The 21,745-nt window shown below is 40.6% G+C and overlaps 1 protein-coding gene across 2 annotated transcripts in view; it reads left to right on the plus strand.

Moving 5' to 3' along the window:
- The window catches only part of UBAC2 (UBA domain containing 2), a 101,352-nt gene that overhangs the window by 57,925 nt on the left and 21,682 nt on the right, over positions 1-21,745 (plus strand). Inside the window, exon 7 of one of the 2 annotated variants that reach the window (XM_058184567.1) lies at positions 14,509-14,748. The exons of the other annotated variant lie outside the window; for it this stretch is intronic. Coding sequence (XP_058040550.1) covers positions 14,509-14,748 — 240 coding nt within the window. The remainder of the gene's footprint in view (positions 1-14,508; positions 14,749-21,745) is intronic. 2 annotated transcript variants of the gene reach the window in all.

Raw genomic sequence — 21,745 nt, forward strand, 5'->3', positions numbered from 1 at the left:
TTGTAAGTTGAGGACTACTTGTCATTGGTTTACTAATAAATACACTAATATAACCAATACAAAATATTAACTGTAAAATATCATAGTATCTTTGCCGTACTAACATATATTACTAGAAAATACTGCTTTTTCCCAAAATGTGGAATTGTGGGTCTGTGGCAGAACACCAGCTAAAAGGGAGGGGATTCTGCCAGGGGAACTAAAGAAACATTCCAGTTTAGAGTCAGTTCAGGGGAGGAAATGTCTGAGATCAAATCCTTAGGTCTATACCTGCAGGCCATCTGAAAAAATTCTTGTAATATAGGTAATTAATAATAAAGTGTCTGTTTGGGCCTATCCTCAGATGGGTTCTGGTTGATTGCATTTGACAGATTTCTGATCTGGAATAATTATCACTTTCTAATTTGTTAAACTGACTTTTAACCACTCCTATGCTTGATAGAACCATAATTCAGTTTCCAATGAGTTATATTCCAAAGTTTTGTTATATAGTTCAACATCACAATACCTCTTCTTTCAAAAACAGTCTCTGGGGAGTCCAATACTGCCTAAATATAAATTTTGATGAAAATTCATGATAGCTGCTGAGGCTAATTCCAGCAGACCTGCAATGATATAAATGATTATAAGCCACCTGGAATTGCGTTGGTGAGATGGGAGGCTTGGAAGTTTAGTAAAATAAATCAATCAGATCTCCTCAATTCTGTACCTTCCACATTAACTTTCTTAATTTGCAGCCAATTTAGTCAATGAGGTTATGGGATTTGAAACCCAGCTCATCTACCAAACATGAAGTTAGGAAAGCTGATGTTGCATAGATATTAACTATAATCAAGGGCTTGGATAATCTTATTTAGCTACTTGCCTGAGGAAATGTCTATGGAGATTCTCAGTCATCCAGGTCATAGTTCTCCCTAAGGAAACAAGCATTAAAAGGCATGTATTTTGTAAGTTCACATACCAATTTTCGTAACTGAAAATTTCTGAAAAAATCATATACGTACACATTGGCTGCAATTTTCCTTTTGGCAGCTTTGTTTCAAACATACATAACATATGGAAAAAATGTCTGTGGAGATTGTTAGTGCACAGAAAATGCAGCATGACAGTAGCTGTGGTTGCTTGCCTCTATTTAGAATGTGTATCTTTTCTAAGTCACCTTCCTTTTAGTAAATTCCTTCACTTAAATAGAGTGGATTTTTATAAAAAATCCAGACTAGGGTCTTTCCCAGAATGTGGGAAAACCCCTCATCTGTCGTAGTCATAATCCTTCAATTTGAGTAAAATAGACTTGCAGTTTACTGTTTTTAGTTCAGCAACTACCTCCTCTCTTCTCCTGATCATAACTATAATTAAAAGATTATAATTACAGTTGAAAGCACTCCCACTAAAATGCAGCCTTTTCACAAACAATTTGGGGTTATAGTTTCTTTTATGACAGTCATTTTTCATCACCCTACTGAATTGCTCTCTCTCTTTACTTCCCTTTACATGTTATATAAAGCTTTCGTTAAAATAGATCTGCAGTTTGCACATGTCAGCAAATGCAAAAAAACCCTACAATCTCTGTTTGGTTTTCAGTTAACATGTTGTTGTTGCTCTGCAACAGTTGAGGGGAGGGAAAGAAACAAGAGGAACTGGTGGGGCAGGATCTCATACATATTTCAAGGAGCAAATGGTAGAAAATATCAGGATTTGGAAATGGTAAGAAGTTTTTGTGACAAAAAAGTAATGCCATTCAGTGAAGACCAACCATGGCCCTGACATTAATTTTTTAATGATAATATTTTAATCTATATACCATAGAGGTTTTCAAGCTTTGGGTTTGTACAGGCAAAGTGGGGGCAAAACTCAGGATTCTGACAATACTAATGGTTTACCTGTGTAAATCTGATCAGATTATTTTTTAAAATTGTTTTGAGATGCTCATAGTTCTCCACAATTTTAAAATTCCCAAGATAGGGAATACATCCATTTCCCCAACAAAATTTAGGAATCTCATGCCATCAAAGCTTTCCAAAATGTATTCAGATAAAAGAGCAGGAAAATGAAAGCAGATAAGGTGAAATTAGTTTTTTAGGGGGTGGGGACGGAGATATATAAATTCTCACACTGGTACGGTACAATAGTTATGGTGAGTTCCAGTAAATTGTGCCCTGCATGGAAAAATACGTGTTGACTGACATTGTTCTCAAGGATGTACAAGTAAGTGTGTATACAGAAGTTCCTTAATTCGGATCTTTGTGTGTATACACAAGCTCTTAGGTTGTGTAGATCTATCACTACCCTCAACATACAATTGTCCCTCATATTCTTAATGCATTTGACACTAACTCTCATAGTTATACATGGAAAGGTTTGTCTCAAGGGCTACTGTCGATGGTATGTAGGGCATATAGTACCTGCTGTCCATACCTGAATACATTCCTCTCTTTTGGAGTATTGTGATTCAAATAGCAACAACCTTGAAGACCGTTCTCTTCAAGTTTACGAATGTGGACTGATTGGCCAGAATTAGACTCTGTTTGGACAGTCTAGTACTGAATTCTGTGGTAGCTCTCTTGTGTTGCTTGGGCAGGTCATGTTCCAGAGAATTCTTGACTTTTACAGAATCAGCCCAATGACGTGGTTCAAACACTGGCTTGTGAGTGCTAAAATAATAGGTTCCATTACCAAATGGGGGAATTTAAACAAAACACAGGTTCTACTTGCTTTATGCTAGGTCACATTTCCTGAAAACATAAAGTAAATTTGCATAAAGCAAGTGGAAAAAAGCAGGTGGCGGATGCAGTGTAAATTCTCTAACCCAGATTAATTGACAAATGTCATACATTTTTAGAACCTTATTCTTAACCAGCATGTTACCCAAATATATTTTATGTTCTCTGTAGCATGAAAGCCTTTCTACATCTTTGTAGAGCTGGATTTCTAATGCACTTGATTATCAAGACAGACGTAAGAGGTAGAATGCATCATGGCATTATGAATTTTATTAGCATAGATTGTTAGGTTGCCCACATGCAGATTTTTCCAAGTTAAAAACTTCTTCTGTGACTAGCGATCTTTTCCCAGTTTTGATGTCCAACTTTTTTTCTGGTATAACATCCTTTTCCTTTCAGGTAAGAGATTGGACAAGATGTTGAGGGCCATTTTAGTAATAGTTGTTCAGATATAGAGTTAAGTCTAAGACAGAAAGCAAAACCAGAAGAATTATATAACATGATGGTAAAAGTATGAGTGAAGGCAGAAAGTGATTTTGGCAGGAAGGCTTGGGCTGCTTCTAGATCTTCGGCACAAGTTGACTAATCACATAATAGGGTTTTTTTTTTCTTTAACATAAAGCCAATTCTTAGAGGAAAATGATCAACCACATAATAACAAGTTTGCATAAAGTGAGGAAAACCTGTATAGTCAGATCTGTTTAATGACTAAAGAATGTTGTGTTTAATGACTAAAGAATGTTGTGGTCGCGTTGGTGGATGATCTGTGGAGGGCCAGGGTGTCGTGTCCCACTCCTCCGCTGACGGCCGGGTCAGGGAAATCCGAATCAGGCTTGCCTCTGCAGCTCTGCCCAAAGTCCTAGCAAAGTCCTCAGAGCAGGCAGGAGACCAGTAAGTGACTTCAGCAAGATAAGTTCGACTTTGCCTGACTCAGAGACTGCCAGAAAGCAGATCCTTTATATAGGCCATGGGGTGTGGCTCCATGACTCAGCACTCATTAAGGCCTGCCCTTCCCTTCCTTCTGTTGCCTCCGCCTATCCAATCTTCTGATGCGAGGGTCACTCCAATCAGCTGTTGTTGGAAGTAAACTTTCCTCAGGCTCACATGCTGTGGAGGAGGGGGAGGGGTCTAGCTGCTCCGTTTGCCTGGGCATGGAGCCAGGGCTGGGGCCGGGGGATGCCCCCTCCTCTGCAGCTTGTCTGGGCATGGAGCCAGGACTGGGGCCGGGAGGCATACATTCCTCCGTGTTCGGGAGCAGATAAGCAGACCCCGGCTGCGGTGAGAGCGGACAAGACACAACACAGGGACAGGGGTTGTTCCTCTGCCCTGGTCCTATTAGACCTCTCAGCGGCTTTTGATACCATCGACCATGGTATCTTGCTGCACCAGTTGGAGGGTTTGGGAGTGGGAGGCACCGTTTATCGGTGGTTCTCCTCCTATCTCTTTGACCGGTCGCAGACGGTGTTGACAGGGGGGCGGAGATCGACTGCGAGGCGCCTCACTTGTGGGGTGCTGCAGGGGTCGATTCTCTCGCCTCTCCTGTTCAACATCTACATGAAGCCGCTGGGTGAGATCATCAGTGGTTTTGGGGTGAGGTACCAACTGTACGCTGACGACTCGCAGCTGTACTTTTCCACCCCAGGCCACCCCAACGAAGCTATCGAAGTGCTGGAAGCCGTACGGGTCTGGATGGGGAGAAACAGGCTCAAGCTCAATCCCTCCAAGACGGAGTGGCTGTGGATGCCGGTACCCTGGTACAGTTGCAGCTGACTGTTGGGGGCGAAACATTGGCCCCAGCGGAAAGGGTGCGCAACTTGGGCGTTCTCCTGGATGAACGGCTGTCATTTGAAGATCATTTGACGGCCGTCTCCAGGAGAGCTTTTCATCAGGTTCGCCTGATTCGCCAGTTGCGCCCCTTCCTTGACCGGGATGCCCTATGCACGGTCACTCACGCTCTTGTTACCTCCTGCCTGGATTATTGCAATGCTCTCTACATGGGGCTCCCCTTGAAGAGCACCCAGAGGCTGTAGTTAGTTCAGAATGCGGCTGCGCGGGCGATAGAGGGAGCCACACATGGCTCCCAGGTAACACCACTCCTGCGCAGACTGCACTGGCTACCTGTGGTCTTCCGGGTGCACTTCAAGGTGTTGGTCACTACCTTTAAAGCGCTCCATGGCTTAGGGCCAGGGTACTTACGGGACCGCCTTCTGCTACCGAATACCTCCCACCGTCCCGTACGCTCACACAGAGGGGCTTCTCAGGGTGCTGTCCGCCAAGCAATGTCGGCTGGCGGCCCCCAGGGGAAGGTCCTTCTCTGTGGGGGCTCCTACCCTCTGGAACGAACTTCCCCCTGGATTACACCAACTGCCTGACCTTCGGACCTTCCGCCGTGAGCTCAAGACCTATTTATTCATCCGTGCGGGACTAGCTTCGTGATTTTTAAATTTTATAATTTTATATTTTTAGAGAGTTTAATTTTAATAGGATAATGTTTTATATCTCAGTCCATATATAATAAGTTTTTTAATTGTTGTTTTAATTGTATATTGTTCTATTTTTTTATTATGGCTGTGAACCACCCTGAGTCCTTCGGGAGAAGGGCGGTATAAAAATCTAATAAATAAATAAATAAATAAATAAATAAATAAATAAATAAATAAAAGATAGTTGACCTAGCTGACAAGTTTGTGGGGCAGAGAACAATGTGGGGAGTGTCAGGAAGAAGGTCACAATCACATTAACAAAACCTCTCCTCTACCATCCCTCCTACACTCACTGGCCAGGATTTTTCAGTTTGATTTTTTTTGAATAAATAAAAGTGGTTTGAGTTCCACATAATGCTGAATTTTAATGAATTTTTACATTCTAGTAAGTGAGAGACATGTCACCATAGCAGAGTATGTGAACTAGTTTAAATGCCAGTAAGAATTCCACAGATCTGAATTGAGAAGTTCTTGCACGCAATGATATACATTTAGCAAATACAGGAAGTATTTCCAAAACAGAGAGGAAATGGTGATCCACAGTGCTAAGTCTTCTTGTAAAAGTGAATATATAATAGCATTGAGCCTGGTTTTGGAAATACAATACTTGATATCAGAATAATCCTTTTCATTACTGTTCTGACCTAGGCTTCCCCAGCAGCTCGAAGCTGAGTCCTCATCCCGATAAACCCCTTTTATTTAATTTACAGTGAATTCCTCTCCAGCAAAGTCTTTCCTCTCCCACAATCTTTCAAGATAGTTCACAATTATTGATCTTCAACAGGCTTGGAGAGTGGGCAGGCCGATATCTTTCAGACTCTGCAATACTTGGCAAGAATGCAGTAATGAATGAATTGTCTCCTGCAAACTCCACTCCCCTTTCGCTTCTCTTTTATTCCCTCTGGGAGGGGCCATTCATCATCCACCTGTGGCCTTACTCCCAAGTTGACCATTGTTCTTTAGCTGTTCCCTTCATCTGGGAACACTGCGCATGTGCACACTGGGAACAGGCTCCAGCTGTTCGTCTGCCTCCCTGATGTCTGACTCCACAGGCAGCTGATAACTGGCATAGGGCTCTGGCCCCCTCTCTGCCTCTGACGCAGAGCCCTCATCAGAGCCTTCCCCAGACTCCAGGACTGGCCCATATTCCTCCCCAACCTCCTCACTGTCTGAATCTGCTGCCAGATCTGCTGGCTGCTGGCGGGCCACAACAGTTACAAGGATCTAAATATGGCTAGAGATGAAGAAAAAAAAATTGCTGTCTCACAAACTGTTCCAGGTATTTAGTAACTTCTTTTTTTCAGGAAGTCATTGAGAAGAAAGGTAAAAAGAGCTAACATTTCCGTCTTTTTATCACTCCACATTTGTATACATATAAACATTATTAATTCAGTTTTCTGGATTTGCATAATTCAGTGAATCAGAACCCAACCAAATGGGTTGGGTTGACACATCATATTAATGCCACAGAAATCTACTCAAATTACTCAAGGGTAACATTAAAAAAAGCATGTTGTTTAACTAGAGATATTCCATCTTTTAATAATGCTGGTTAGGTAATTAATGTGAACCAAGCATGTTTGCTAAAAACAAAAAATAGAAATAAACAATGTTTCATTTTTAAAAAAATAGCCAGATGGCTCTACCCCCATCTCTTACCGTAATTATTATATTCTGGACCTATTCTGACCACGTACTTAACCTGCTCAGTTGGGTTGATTAGTTGCAGTGTTATAACATTATAGTTATAATGTTTTGGTACTTCTGTCAACATACAGATACACAAACTTGATCAAAAATAACTCCTTGTGGAATTTAGCCATGTTCTCTCCTAAGCTCCTGTGAAAGGAAAATACTAACAAGGTTCCCTTAATAATTATCCTTTTCTGCCATATGGAGGCCATTGCTTTTTCTTCAACTCTTTTCCTTAGTTTAGGTAAGCAAAATAAGATTAATGGATTGGATGAAATGATTGAATTTTGTGGGGTTCAGTTTAGCAGTCTCTTTTTGATGTTCTTATGCATGTGAACCCCTAAGTAGATACTTAAGAGAATGTAAGTGAGAATGTAGCCTCCATTTCACTGGTCTTCTTAATTTCCCTTCACCTCGGATCACAAAATTTGACACAGTTGTGGCTATGGACAAGAAAGACCAGTATAAATCCAGAAAAAAACAACCAGATATTTCCTGTTGGCAATAAGCTCATATGTTTTATCATATCCATCTTTATATCTAACCTCTACCCCACCTCTGAGAAGTTATTTATAAATTAACATCTATGGTTTCTTAATAATTGGTAAACCTTAGAACCAGGGATAACAATTTCTAAATTCAGATTTGATTTTATGTTATCTGTTTCCCGTTCAGAAGCCAGACACTATCTCTCTTGCCAGGCTCCTTAACATTGGGAGAGATGACTAAATGCCCTGATATCACTCCTTTTCATCCCGCTCCCCAACATCCATTTATTTTTACAGGACAATATGAGGAAACATCGCTATCCAGCTTGCCTTGTTTGAAATTGTTTTGTCTTGTGAAAGGTAGTTCCTGCTAAGTGCACTTTTTTCTCAGAGGAGAAAGACTGCGTGTGGTCAAACATGCAATAGAGCTGCCTGAATGTACTTTTACCAGAATTGTCTGACGTTACTTTCTCTTCTCACGGCCATAAGTGGTACCTGGTTATACTTTGAAAAAGAGCAGTTCCCCATCCCTGTTTAATGTTTTTTTTTCTTTAAACTTTTCTGCTTCGGTCTACACATCTTTCATTTAAGAATTGTATATTAGATTTTTATCGTTTAATAATTTAGTTCGTATTAAGTCAACACTGCATTATTTGTTCTGTTTTATTAGCTGGTTGAAAACTGAAATATTTGCCAGAAGGACAAAGAAAATTAAGGTTTTTCATTCTTGTTTTCACAATAAAAAATGCTTACGCTCATTATTTGGATGGATGAAAGAAAGCAGTCATCTTTTGATATATTTTTAACAGATGTTGCTTCCTTTGTGTGAGAGGCAGGAGCCTAGAAACTGATACTGCATACTGCTTTTGGCACAATTTCAAACTATATCCTGAATGGTATTCTTCAAAGATTCCCTTGTTTATATGGAACTATTTTCTAATATTTTAAAAGAAAATAAAGCTTGTTCATATCATTGCTATACATTACCCCATCAAAAGAGATCTTGTTTAACTTTTTCTACCATAGGCCACTTAGAATTCCATAGGCTCTTCAAAAATGAAAGATTTTTCATTTGGATTTTTGAATGAAGAACATATTATTAATTGAAAAAAATAACAGATGATTATATTTCTGAAAGTTCCCTGTGATAATGGAGAGAGGTCTTGGCGCCGCCAAATTTGTTTATGCCATAGCCATAGGACTAGTTTTATCTATAATGAATTACTATGAAGTAAATTTCTGGAATAACGATTGGAATTTCCTGCATTGTTTTGTCTGCAATTTTGCCTTTTAAATTCAAATTTCAAATTATGAAACATAATATCTAATTATGTAGATACCAAATGACTGTCCCTTATCAAATGATTCATTTTCATTTTATGAAAATGAAGCATCTGGTAACAGATGTTTTAAAAGTACTATCAACATTAATCATGGGTAAAAAACTAGACCCATGCTCCTCCTGGTTAACTAAGGTTTCCTGAAGGCAACCTGGGTGGTTTCTGGCAATTGTGAATGCATCCTTGAGAGAGGCTGGTCCTTTCAATGCTTGAGGAAGTGGTCCCTTCTCAAGAAACCGTTGCTAGACCCCAATATGTTAGACAACTTTTGCTTGTCTCCAATCTGTCCTGCAACTTCAGAGGTTCCTAGATAAAACAGATTTTTTGTCCCTGCTCAGCCAACAATCTTAATAGCTGTACTTAATAGTTGTACTTAGTCAACTGAGCCATTCACTAAATTGTAATTGCAGAAATAGCAGCATAAATTTTTGGTCCTCCAGTGAAGCAATTAGTAGTCCAATAACTAAAGTTGCATGCTTGTTGATTTACTCATTCAGCCAACCATTTCACACAAGCAACTTAGGCAATGAACAGAAATAAAACAACATAATCATAAAAAAATAACACACAAATGAAGGTGAAAGTTTTATACAGTCTAAAAAGAAACCTGTGTATAATCTGAAAAAATAGTTTGCCAAAGTTGTATGACTTGGACTAAGAGCTAAGCATCACATGGGAGGATTTTAAACTCTTTATCTTCTATATTTGTCTATGCCATAATATGGTATTGATAATGTCTAAATCAAATGAGAGTGGCCGAGTACTGGAATAGAATAGAATAGAATAGAATAGAATAGAATAGAATAGAATAGAATAGAATAGAACAGAACAGAATTTATTGGCCAAGTGTGATTGGACACACAAGGAATTTGTTTTGGTGCATATGCTCTCAGTGTACATAAAAGAAAAAGAAAAAAAATACCTTCATCAAAGGTACAACATTTACAACACAAATGATGGTCATAGGTTGCAATTTAACCCTTAGTGATAGCAACAAAAAGTTACAGTCGTACAGTCATAAGTGGAAAGAGATTGGTGATGAAAACGATGAGAAGATTAATAGTAGTATAGATTTAGTAAATAGTTTGACAGTGTTGAGGGAATTATTTGTTTAGCAGAGTGATGGCCTTTGGGAAAAAACTGTTCTTGTGTCTAGTTGTTCTGGTGTGCAATGCTCTATAGTGTCATTTTGATGGTAGGAGTTGAAACAGTTTATGTCCAGGATGTGAGGGATCTGTAAATATTTTCATGGCCCTCTTCTTGATTCGTGCAGTATACAGGTCCTCAATGGAAGGCAGGTTGGTAGCAATTATTTTTTCTGCAGTTCTAATTATCCTCTGAAGTCTGTGTCTTTCTTGTTGGGTTGCAGAACCAAACCAGACAGTTATAGAAGTGCAAATGACAGACTCAATAATTCTTCTGTAGAACTGGATCAGTAGCTCCTTAGGCAGTTTGAGCTTTCTGAGTTGGTGCAGAAAGAACAGTCTTTGTTGTCCTTTTTTCATGATGTTTTTGATATTAACTGTCCATTTTAGATCATACCATACCATACCATACCATACCATACCATTCCATTCCATTCCATTCCATTCCAGGTTCATTTAGTGACCAAAGTTACCACAGCACTGAAAAAAGTGACTTTCGGTCATTTTTCACATGTATGACTGTTGCACCATCCCCATGGTCATGTGATTTATATTTGAATGCTTGACAAGTATTTATGACGGTTGCATGTCCCAGGGTCATGTGATCATCTTTTGTGACGTTCTGTGACAAGCAAAGTCAATTGGGGGGGGAGCCAACAGTAGTTGAGTTTTAAGAATACAAGGTGGAGTAAATGTGTTACTAGAAAAGAATCTTATGAGTCATGAGGAATGTGCTAAAAATTTAAAATAACATTTTGAGAGGGCAGGGTTTTTTCATGCACACAGCAATGGCTTTGACACCATTTAATTGCTTCTTCACAATAATTTAGAAGCAGGTGGATAATTCTAACTGAATAAATGACACGGATTTATTCAAAATAATTCAAGTGGCATCTCTGTCCTGTACCATGCAGTGGAGAACGCCTGTTTGATTTATCGGAAGTGAAAACAAAGCCACAACCACTTCCTTTATTTGTAGGTTTAAGTTTGGGGCGGGATGGTAGATACTATAGAACATTAGCCGTTTAAAGTGTTTATTAAAATAAAAATATACTTAGTTCTGATGAATAGTGAATGAAAGAACTTGAACAATGTTCTCAATTTTATTTTCTTCTTTATATATGGCAAGAATTAATAAAATTCAAATTAATTAAAATGTGGGAAATGGTAGAATACCACATACTATTCTGTTAAATTAAAGTATACTTTATTAAAATAACAGCATTTAATCAGTAGTTTCACAACATTAAAAAAAGTTAACTTGTCACATCAAATAATTTCCCACACATTTTGAGACATTAATATTTCTGTGATCATACGTGATATACCCACCTCCCTTTTTTCTGCAGAAGTGACCTTCTGATTCTAATCTGTATCCTATAGTTCTCTCTGTTGGAAATTTTAATCAACAGCTAAATCATCAAACAATAGTAAATAGAGGAATTTCTGATTTTTTAAATTCAAAATGACATGGTTGTCCCTCCTGTTTCAATAACCACACTCATTTATTTTTATAGTGCCCAGACTAGGTTATAGAATTTAAGAAATACAGGGCACCATTAATGCATGTCTAAGTAATTATACATAATCCATAAATATATAAAAGGGGGAAACCCTATAAAATTAACATTGCATAGAAAGGACCTAAATGTTTCTTATAAGTTAAGGCTATAAATGAAAGATTTGGTAGTCCTTTCAAAATACCTGGGTGTTGGTCATTTAATAAGAATATCTCAAACACGACTGGAGTTTCAGACTAAAGAGGAGCTCTGATCACCAAGGCATATGCAGTGAGCACTTCAAATGGGTGTACGAAACAGATTCAACCTCTGAATTCAAGGAAATGCATACCTGATCTTTTGGAAGGTTGGCATGTTGATCAGCTGTCTTCCTAGTAGGGAGAGCATCTATATGGCTAGAGAGAAGAGCCTTCTATGTGGGCCATACAGACTCTTATAGAAATAATCAGAGTGCTCAGGGTCAGATTTGCCAATAATTAATTTGTATAAGCAATGGGAAAGTTTGGCTGCATCCAGCCTGAATGTCTGTGTCCCATATAATCTGCTTAAGTTCTACCAGCATTTTTCTATGCCTAAAGCAAATAAGGCTGGTATTGACAATCCACAATGTCTCAGATCTTTGTCAATTTGTCTTTGTCTTACTAATGAAGTTACCCAAATGATTTGTGTTTGCTCAGAATGATAGACAACATAATCGTGTCAGGGCCTCAAATGAAATGTATTTTTTTTTAAATGACAAATGGAAAAACAAGCAAGCCCCCGCTGCCTCCCAGTTCTTCAGTGTTTTCCAAACTGCCCTCTTATAGCAGTCTCTGTTGTCGCTGAATAGTTTTAATAAAACAGTTAATATGTTTCGAAGTCCTGTTATTGGCCAAAATGATCCAGCCTGCTGTTAAGCATCGACCGCTTAAAAGATATTATATCAACCTTATATAATATAATATATCTTATAATATATAATATATTATAAATCGGCCAATAAAGAAAGTGCTTTGGTTAAAATGCAGGTAATGCAGACATACAATATATATATGTGAAGCCAATGATCTCTACTCCTGTGAGATTTTGTCTGAGCATAAAAGGAGATATAGGAAGCTATTAAAGGCAAAAAAAAATAACAAATAAAGATCCAGCAGGCTATAGCAAACAAAAATCATAGGTTATTTTTATTTCTAATATCAAAATATTCCATGAACACAGAACCATAAAACAATTAAATCTTTTGACACTTGATGCATGCATTTTCAAAGTGTATTTTCATCTACTCAGGATTGTATCTCAAGCATTCCTGTATTAGAGAACCCTATTTAAAATGGTCCCCAGTAACTAATGTGGAAATACAAAAAATAATTACACAACAAAAAAATAAAAAAATATTTCCCTCGGAATTCTTAAATCCTTCATAATGGACATCAATATTAGCCACTTTTTTCCTTATTATAAATTTCTCTATGGTAAATCCTGGAAGCCAATTTGGTGTTAAGGCACTAGACTAGAAACTGTGAGACACTTGAGTTCTAGTCCTATCTGAGGTACAAAGCCAACTGCATGAGTTGGACCAATCACTCTTTCTCAGTCCTAAAATGCACACAGTGGCAAACCACTTCAGAAATCTTGTCAAGAAAACTGTAGGGACTGTTCCAGGCAGTCATCGGTTTTTTTAAAAAACTGACTCGGGTACACATGCATAAACGTAAAGGTAAAGGTTCCCCTCACACATATGTGCTAGTCGTTCCCGACTCTAGGGGGCAGTGCTCATCTCCATTTCAAAGCTGAAGAGCCAGCGCTGTCCGAAGACGTCTCCATGGTCATGTGGCCAACATGACTAAACACCAAAGGTGTACGGAACGCCTTCCCACCAAAGGTGGTCCCTATAGCTCAATTCCATCCCTCTCCCAATTTGTAGGAAAGGAGTCAAACCAGGTGTAAAATGCTCCTGGTTTGGACTGGATCGCACGATCCGGTAGCGATCATGGCTGCTGGTTCGGCAATCTGGTAGCGATGGCAAAGCGAAGCTCCACTCACCTGCCCAGGTGTCATTACTTCCTGGTTTTAACCAAGAAATAATGTGTTTTTTAATTTCTGTGCATGCGCAGAAGGTTTTGCACAGCTCATGCACTTCCAAACCGGTAAGGAAGGTAAGTAGATTTCACCTCTGAGTCAAACAATTAATCATCCAATTAGTTTTCTCTATGGAATTTGTAAACTCTTAACGTTAGATTTCTGTCTGGATGCATATATATTATAGGGCCAGAAGAGGCAGGATTTGAGAATGAATATTCTATAATAAATCGGTGCCTAGTGTTATACCATTTGGCAGAAAAATATTAATAAACTTCCAGATGGGGCTGTAACGTTATCACAGTCCTCGAAAGCTCCTTGAAATCTTTACACAGCCCAATTTTTGAAATGGAGAGAATTGCTGCATCATCCACATACAAAAGAATGGGGATTGGAAAACAGGTAAGGAATGAGGATGAAAATCTGGATTGATAAAAACTATGATATTGTTAATGTACAGATTAAGTAATTGTGGGGTTAGAATTGGAATAGAATCACCAAAGTGCCTCAAAAATAAAAAGCTCCCCCCCCCCACAAGTTGCTCTGATAATTATGAAGTTGGAAAATTAATGTCAGACTCATTGAGCAGATGAAATCACTTAAACACCTGGGTATTCATTTCCAAACTTCAACATGCTGTGGTCATCAACTGTGAAAGCACAAAAAGGATTTCTAGCAATCAACAAATTTGCTAGTTGGCAGGGGAATAATATTGTCTCTGCAGCAACTGAACTATTCAAAGCCAAAGTTCTTAACAAACTGCAAAATGGATCTCAGATGAGTATTTACAAAAACTTCTCATTTCTGGAACAAACAAAATTCTTACAATCAATAATACATATCTCATTAATAGTAGATTAGGACTAGATTGCACATTAAGGAACATGTTCATGGTTCCTTAATGTGCGGGGGCAGAGAATACTAGCAACTTTTGCTTTGGAATTAGAAGTAATACATTTTTGACATCCAGTAGATTTTGCCGAGAGAACTAATCCTAGTCGCTGAATTTCCCTGTCAATATGTCAATTTTTCAATCTGTTTATTTCTCTTTGCTTTTAGATTTCTGGAATGTGCTACAGTAGTAGTCTTCTAAAAGTGTACCGCATACTTTGTGTTCCCTCTGGCATAGCAAAGATATTTGCTCGGACTCTTGAACCAATTTTCTCATCAGCGGAGCCCTCTAATGAATTTGGAGTTGGAATGGGAGCAACTATTGATATACAGAGGCAACAGCGGATGGAGCTACTTGATCGACAGATCTTGGTCTCTCAGGTTGCTCAGATGAGGCGACAAAGACAAGTAAAGTCCTTTTTTTGTGGAAATGTAGCTTATTTGTTAAATGGACTTATCCATTTATAAAGTTAATCCTTCATAAAACTAACAGTCCTTTTACATATTATGGATATGTTCTATTTAGTCACAAAACATTCTTAATTCATTTCTAGTAAATTAATTAGATAAATCCTTAATGGATTCATTTGTATATGTCAAATTTACCGTATATACTCGAATATAAGCCGATCCGAGTATAAGCCGAGGTCCCCAATTTTACCCCAAAAAACTGGGGTAAACTGGGGACTCGAGTATAAGCCGAGGGTGGGAAATGAGTCAGCTACCGGTCGAAACCTCCTCCTCAGCCGAGAAGGCTGGCGGCTCCCCCGCCCCGCCCTCTCACTGCACCGGCAGGGCTTCCCCGCGCTAATGCAAAAGCCCGCCAAGTTTGCTCCATCCGGTATAATGTGAAAAAAAGAAGAAAAAAAAAAACTCGAGTATAAGCCATATATACTCGAGTATAAGCCGAGGGGACATTTTTCAGCACAAAAAACGTGCTGAAAAACTCGGCTTATACTCGAGTATATACGGTACTTTTGATTAATGTTGGTTAGACTTTATGTGTCTGTGTATGTTCTTGCTTTAGGATGATGTTCAAATTCACACCATTTGATCAATTTATAGTTGAATATATTATGTGAACTCATATAATGGTTTTTCAGTAACCAGGTTAACCTTATTGGATGATGTTTTATTGTTTACAATGTTTACAATGTTTACAATTTTGTTTACGTTGGCTTAATTATACATGCAAATATCTAATTGTGTAAAGGTATCTGTCAGGATTTTCCCTTTCATTTTTTCTAGTTTCCCAGAATTCCCAGAATTAACTTGTAACTTGTCCCAAGAGGACAAACATGGCTGTACTGGTCTTAACAAGGATGATTCCATTGGTGGAAATGTCATTTACACAATTCTACATTTGAACAATGAAATTTTAATTAGCTTTTGTGCGTATTTTATATGCCTATGTAAACAAGCAACATATAGAGTAGGGCTCTATATATTCCTATGTACACAAGCAACGTATAGAGTAGGGCTGATCCAAAAATTGAATCCTACCATTACTTTTTGGGGTGAGGGGGGCATAGGGTACAGATAGGACATTAAGATGAGTTAAATCAGAGGACATTAAAGGTGATTTGAACTCGGAGGACAAAAGTTTGCAAGTGCTTAGTGGAAAATTACAGTTTGGTCTCTGACTTCCTCCCTGTGGCTATCTGTGGCTAACTCTTAAGCGCCATTGCTCCCATCCTTAAAAAAATATCTTTGGGTGAATTTACCCTTAATCATGTTAATTCCATGTGCCATGGGGAGATTGGGTGGGGATAAGAGTGACTTCAGTGTGATCATTAGCGGAAACAAAAGGAAGCTTTAAAAAAAGCTGATAAATATAGAATTGTTCATGGGACTCATATCTTCCTGATTCAGAGGAACTTAATTCTAGTGGTCTGGTCTACATTAACCTCAAAAAACTTTGGAGTGGCCATGGCTTTTGCAATCCAGCTTTAAAGTGATGAAATAGTTTCATACTTCCCCTTACAAATTCATTTTCCAGATTCCATTCTTCTTTCATTCATTCTAGTTGCCCAAGATGCTCCTCACCACTGAATGTCTTCACTGACGTGGAAATATAGGAGACGTATTTAAGTTAAAAGCATATTTATGAAACAGTGGTAGGATTCTGCTTCTTTTTGGATCCAGTTCAAAAGGGTCTGAAATTCTTACATTTCCAACCCTTTGCAGTTATCTCCTCCTTATCATCAATCCTGTTTTTTCCCTTAAGTATGTCATGTGTGCTGATGTCTCAAACTCCTTTCTGGAAGGTTGTTATATGATGGTTGTGTGCTAGGATCAAAAGAGATGAATTCGTCTATATATTTAAATTGTCACAAAGATTTGCTGTTTTATTGTCATGTTGTTTTAGCACTTCCTTCTCAGCTGTGTAAGCTTCTTTATAGAGACCAGTTTACGCTAATCATTTCAAACTGATTGCTGTCATCTGTGAAGAGTGTATGAAAAGTATTTGAATTTGCAAAGGACTTTTATCACTTTGGGGTTTTGTCACTTCTTAGAGACAATAGGCAATCACATTATGACTGGGGATTAATAGAGTGTTGTTACAGAGAGAAAAAAATGCTTTCCCATCCATTAAGGACCATTAGAGATGGTCCTTAATGACTTGCAATTCAGAAAATGGCTTTACCAGAATGGGAGATTAAAGGCATATAGTATGGTTAACACAATTGAAGCAGAATCCAGCATTGGGGACTCTGTAACAAAAGAAAACAGGATGTTGCTTCTTTTCCTGTCTAGGTTTCTTGTGTACAGCTCTTGAAACAAACACAGTAGAAGTTTAGGGGCCAAGAGGGTTGTGGTACATATTTCCTTTTATTCTCCAGCTTCCTCAAACTACTAGAAGGATCAAAGCAAAGTTCAATGTAGTAGGTCTTTATTATTTGAGACTACTTGGTTTCTAAACCATGTGAAATTTCATTGGAAGCTTCCATTGTGACAGAATGTTCAATAATCAGTAGAATGTTCAATAATAAGTATTAATCCTTCCCCTCATCAAAATTCTTTCATCTATTAATGGGTTAAGGCTGTGTGATGGAATGGAGAGCTGAAGAAGTGTGGGTGGGGGAGGGTAGTGGTAGTAGCATCCAATATCTCAGAAAGGCAGCAGCACATTCCAGAGAGGGGCCCAAGACAAGAGACTGTACAGTCCTGAATGGGATGGGGGAGGCAAGAAAAGGCTCCAGGTAGTCACACGCTAGAATCAACCAGAGTATATCTATTAGGTTAGGTTATAACTTTAGTCTGGTAAATTCTATTAGGTTTAAGAAATAAAGAATTGCACTCAGTTGGATCTTACGGTGTCATCTCTGACAGACTGCAAGGGTATCCTTCTGAGGAACTACTTAAAAGCATGTTATTTGTTCAACAAATTATTTTATACAAGATTGTCTTTCAGGATATATAGGTGAAGCTCCAATCATAGGAAATCTCTCATATTTTAAATGCTTGCAGCTGCTCCGTGTTCTTAAGGAACCAAATAGCAGCATTCAGTGACATTCTGATCTGTAAAGGGCATGGACCTCTTTCCATATATCCGTAATTTAAGCATTCCTTGAGAGAAGTCACTCTTTTAAATCCATGTATGATTCGTTATGTAGACTGTCATTTCTACATGGAATCTAAATTGGATTTTGGCAGCTTTAACCTGTTTCCTTTGAGCATAAGGCCCGATACATATGCTGACATGTTGTTCTCAATGTCGGGGGAAACGGCGGTCAGGATTGGGAAAATCCTCTGGCTTGCCGTAGGACCGAGTCTGCAAGGATTTTTCATGAGCCCCGCCTCCTGGTTCTGTGCCCCAACTTTCGACTCGGTCCTTGCCAGGACCAGATGTGTCGTTGTCTTTTTCTTGGACATTTAAGCAATTAGAACTACTTTCCTTTAATTTCCCCTCTCAATACCTTACCAGTGCGAAAGGTTTTCCAACCCGATTCCGCTGAGGGCCAGTTTTTGTTTTTTTGTCTCTTTATTCAGCTGTAATCAGTCGACCGGCACATTTCTGGGTCGGCGACCACGGGCTAGCCCCCGATGCGCGCCCAGAAGGCTGGCCATGTATTATCGGCACAGTGGGAGGCGATTGCATAAGAATCAAGCAGTTGCGAGGTGTTGGATTCTCCCTTTAAGACCCTAGCGGCTAGAGAATACGCCGACAGAGGGGAGAGCTTTTTCCAGACAGACGCCAAGGCGCTGGAGGCTTCCCAGCCGAGATTGACCTCCTTAAAGTAACAGCTAGCGATTATTAGAGAGGGGGGAAAAACAGCTTCTCACCATTGCCTTCATTTCGCTGGGCTCCCTGCGGCTACGAAGAGATGGTTGCAACAAGAGGAGCCAAGTCTCCCTCCCCCTCCTGTTGATTCAAATCGCGCCTGAAGCCTCGCGGCTAGCGATCTCTTTGTCGGAAGGCGGTAAACGATTCCACATTATAATCCATCGCGCTAGCAGCTGTTTGGCGAGTGATAATTCAAGGTCTGAGATAAGGAGAGTCCTCTCATCACTGGTCCGACATTTTTCTGAAGGAGGTCGTGAGTTATATATTCTTTAATTTTTTGGCAGGCAAAAATTTCTAAGATGGCGGAGATCAGCAATAGTACAGGCCGGAGCCGCCATTTTAGCGACACAGGCGAGGGCCCCTCAGGGAGTGTTCCCAAGGGCCTGCAAAAGGCGACCAAGGCCTAGTTTCTAAAGCCCCCAAATCGCATTCTAAAGCTGAAGAATGTCGCCATAAGGCGATGGAGAAAGCCGTTAACAAAACCTTAAAAAAGTCTAATAAGACGGTGAGAGCAGTTCCAGAGGAACCTCCACAGAGCGATAGGCCTCCTTCAGAATTTGGGGCTTACCCTTCTCCGATCAATGCTGGAGCCTGGTCGCCTGACCGTGCATCTGCAGGGGCCTTGCCTCCCTATTCCGAGGCTGCACCCTTATTCCAGACCTTCCCTGATCAATCGGAAGCGGCACCCTTGTTTCAAACGTTGCCTACTCCAAATCCTCAGAACATGGGCCAAAGAGCTTCTGGGACTCAAAATTTCCAGGCCTTAGCAACTCCTGCTGACACGGTTGCTCTGTTCCAAACTTTGCCTTCCACAGGCCTACAGGCCATGCCTTCGAGCACTACAACCAGCCTGCCTTACCCAAAAATAATTTGGGCCAAATGCCACAACAACCCATAATACAGTTGCCAGATTCATTTAGCATGATTATATCTCAGGCCATTCGTCAGGAAATGACCCAATACCTACAACAGGATTCTGCCAACCCTCAGCAAGTTGCTCAGGCACATAAACACTTCTCCCATGGCTCAGACCCCATGAGGAAATTTTCGGAACATGACCAGCGACACGAATATTCTCCTGTCTCTATTAATCAGGAATCCCTTTCGGGGGATGAGGACACGAGAGAATTGGCAATGTCAGATGATGAAGGGCTAGCCCCCGACCAACCAGCCTTTGTGGGGTTATTCAAACCCCACCTTTTCCGTTCCCTGCTTTTCAAAGCACAAACCTCCACAGGTCTAGGAGTGTCAAAGGCGGAGGCTACAGGTCAGGTGACACAGGACCCGTCAGGTCACTTATTCGCTGAGCCCACGCTGGTGTCAGAGACCATTCCGGCTCCGAAGCTTTTCGTTGATGTGGTCCAGAGGCAGTGGCAAAACCCAGGCTCTGGGTCCAACCCAAATGCCCTGGACAAAAGATTTTATAACGCAGCCTCAGACTTAGATAAAATACTACAAATTCCCACAGTAGATGCACCGGTAGTAGCCCTGACGGCATCCTCACATTTCACCGGTCCTGCTGATGAGTTGTTACGTCCAGAAGACAAACGTGCGGATCGCAATATTGTAAAAGGCCACCAAGCTTTCGCCTGATCAATCAGAGCATCTACAGCGGCATCCTTCTTCAACCGCTCAGCACTCCTGTGGATAAAACAACTCCAAAGTAGAATTCCTTCTACAGATCTTCGGTCCCATCAAGACATAAACAAGATGGTGGCCGCTCTGGAATTCTCAGCTGACACATCACTCAATGCGGCCAGGTTTTCTGCCAAAGCCATAGGTTCCGCGGTATCATCACGCCGGCTCCTCTGGCTTAGACACTGGCAAGCTCATACAAGAAGCAAATGGCGTCTGGCAGCCTCCCCATTCGAGGGGACCAACCTCTTTGGTACCTGGCTGGATCCCATCGTAGTGGAGACCAAAGATAAGAAAAAGATACTCCCTTTGCTCTCTCAAAAGGGAGAACTTCGCCATCAACCGTATTTTCGGCCGCAGCCATTTCGGACATCGGACTCAGGAAGTTTCCGATCCCGATCACAACGCTTCTTTTCATCCAGAGGGGCCCAGCCTCGAGACGGACAGGTCAGACCAGGGGCCCGTTTTTCCAACAGAAAACCCTTCCAGGGGGGAAGAGGTAGAGGATTCAGACGCCCCAAGTAATACGCTAGTTGGGTTTCCCATTGGCGCCTGCCTATCACACTTTTATGCTCAATGGGAAAACTCGACTTCTGACAGGTGGGTTAGGAACACCATCAAATTCGGTCTCCCCCTAGAATTCCACTCCGACCCCCCGACGATTTTCCTGCGCTGCCCGGTTTCACGCAACCCCTTCACTAGGTCTCTGGTTGCGGAGGCCATTCATCAACTGCTGGCTATACGGGCTATCCAACCTGTGCCCTCAGACCAGCGAGGGTGTGGTTTCTACTCTCGGCTATTCGTAGTGCCCAGGTCGTCAGAGGGCTGGAGGGCTATTCTTGATTTGAAGTCCCTCAATCGACATATTGTCTATCACAAATTCAAAATGAATTCCCTTCGCTCCATTTTGGAGTGTATCTGACCTAGCGACCTCCTCTCGTCTATCGACTTGACAGAGGCTTATCTTCATATCCAAATCCTCCCGGCCCACCACAGATTCCTTCATTTTTGTTATCACGGGCATTGCCATTCGGGCTGTCATCAGCTCCTCGAGTCTTTACCAAGGTTTTGTCTGCCCTACTGGCCCACGTTCGTTCGGTGCCTATTAGGCTTCAAGCCTATCTTGATGACATATTGATTATGTCATCTTCCCGGTCCTCAGCCGACCGTGATGTCTCCATCACTATCCAGATCCTCCAGGATCATGGATTTTCTATCAACTGGGATAAGAGTCACCTTTCCCCTTCCACCCGTATTGTTCACTTGGGCGCGGTGATAGACACGGCCCAATCCTGACCGCCGTTTCCCCCGACATTGAGAACGGGCGTTGGCTTACCATAACGCCCCTTCTACGAGAGGGGGAAATGGCGGTCAGTCCCACCCTTTTATATCGGCCGACTGGAGGGGGGGGCCTTCGGGGTGGGTGAACACTAATTCTCTATCTTTTCAGCACGACACATCAGTCTGCGTCCACGTCCTCGC

This window comes from Ahaetulla prasina, chromosome 5 (assembly GCF_028640845.1).
Source record: "Ahaetulla prasina isolate Xishuangbanna chromosome 5, ASM2864084v1, whole genome shotgun sequence".
In the NCBI taxonomy this organism is placed as follows: Eukaryota; Metazoa; Chordata; class Lepidosauria; order Squamata; family Colubridae; genus Ahaetulla; species Ahaetulla prasina.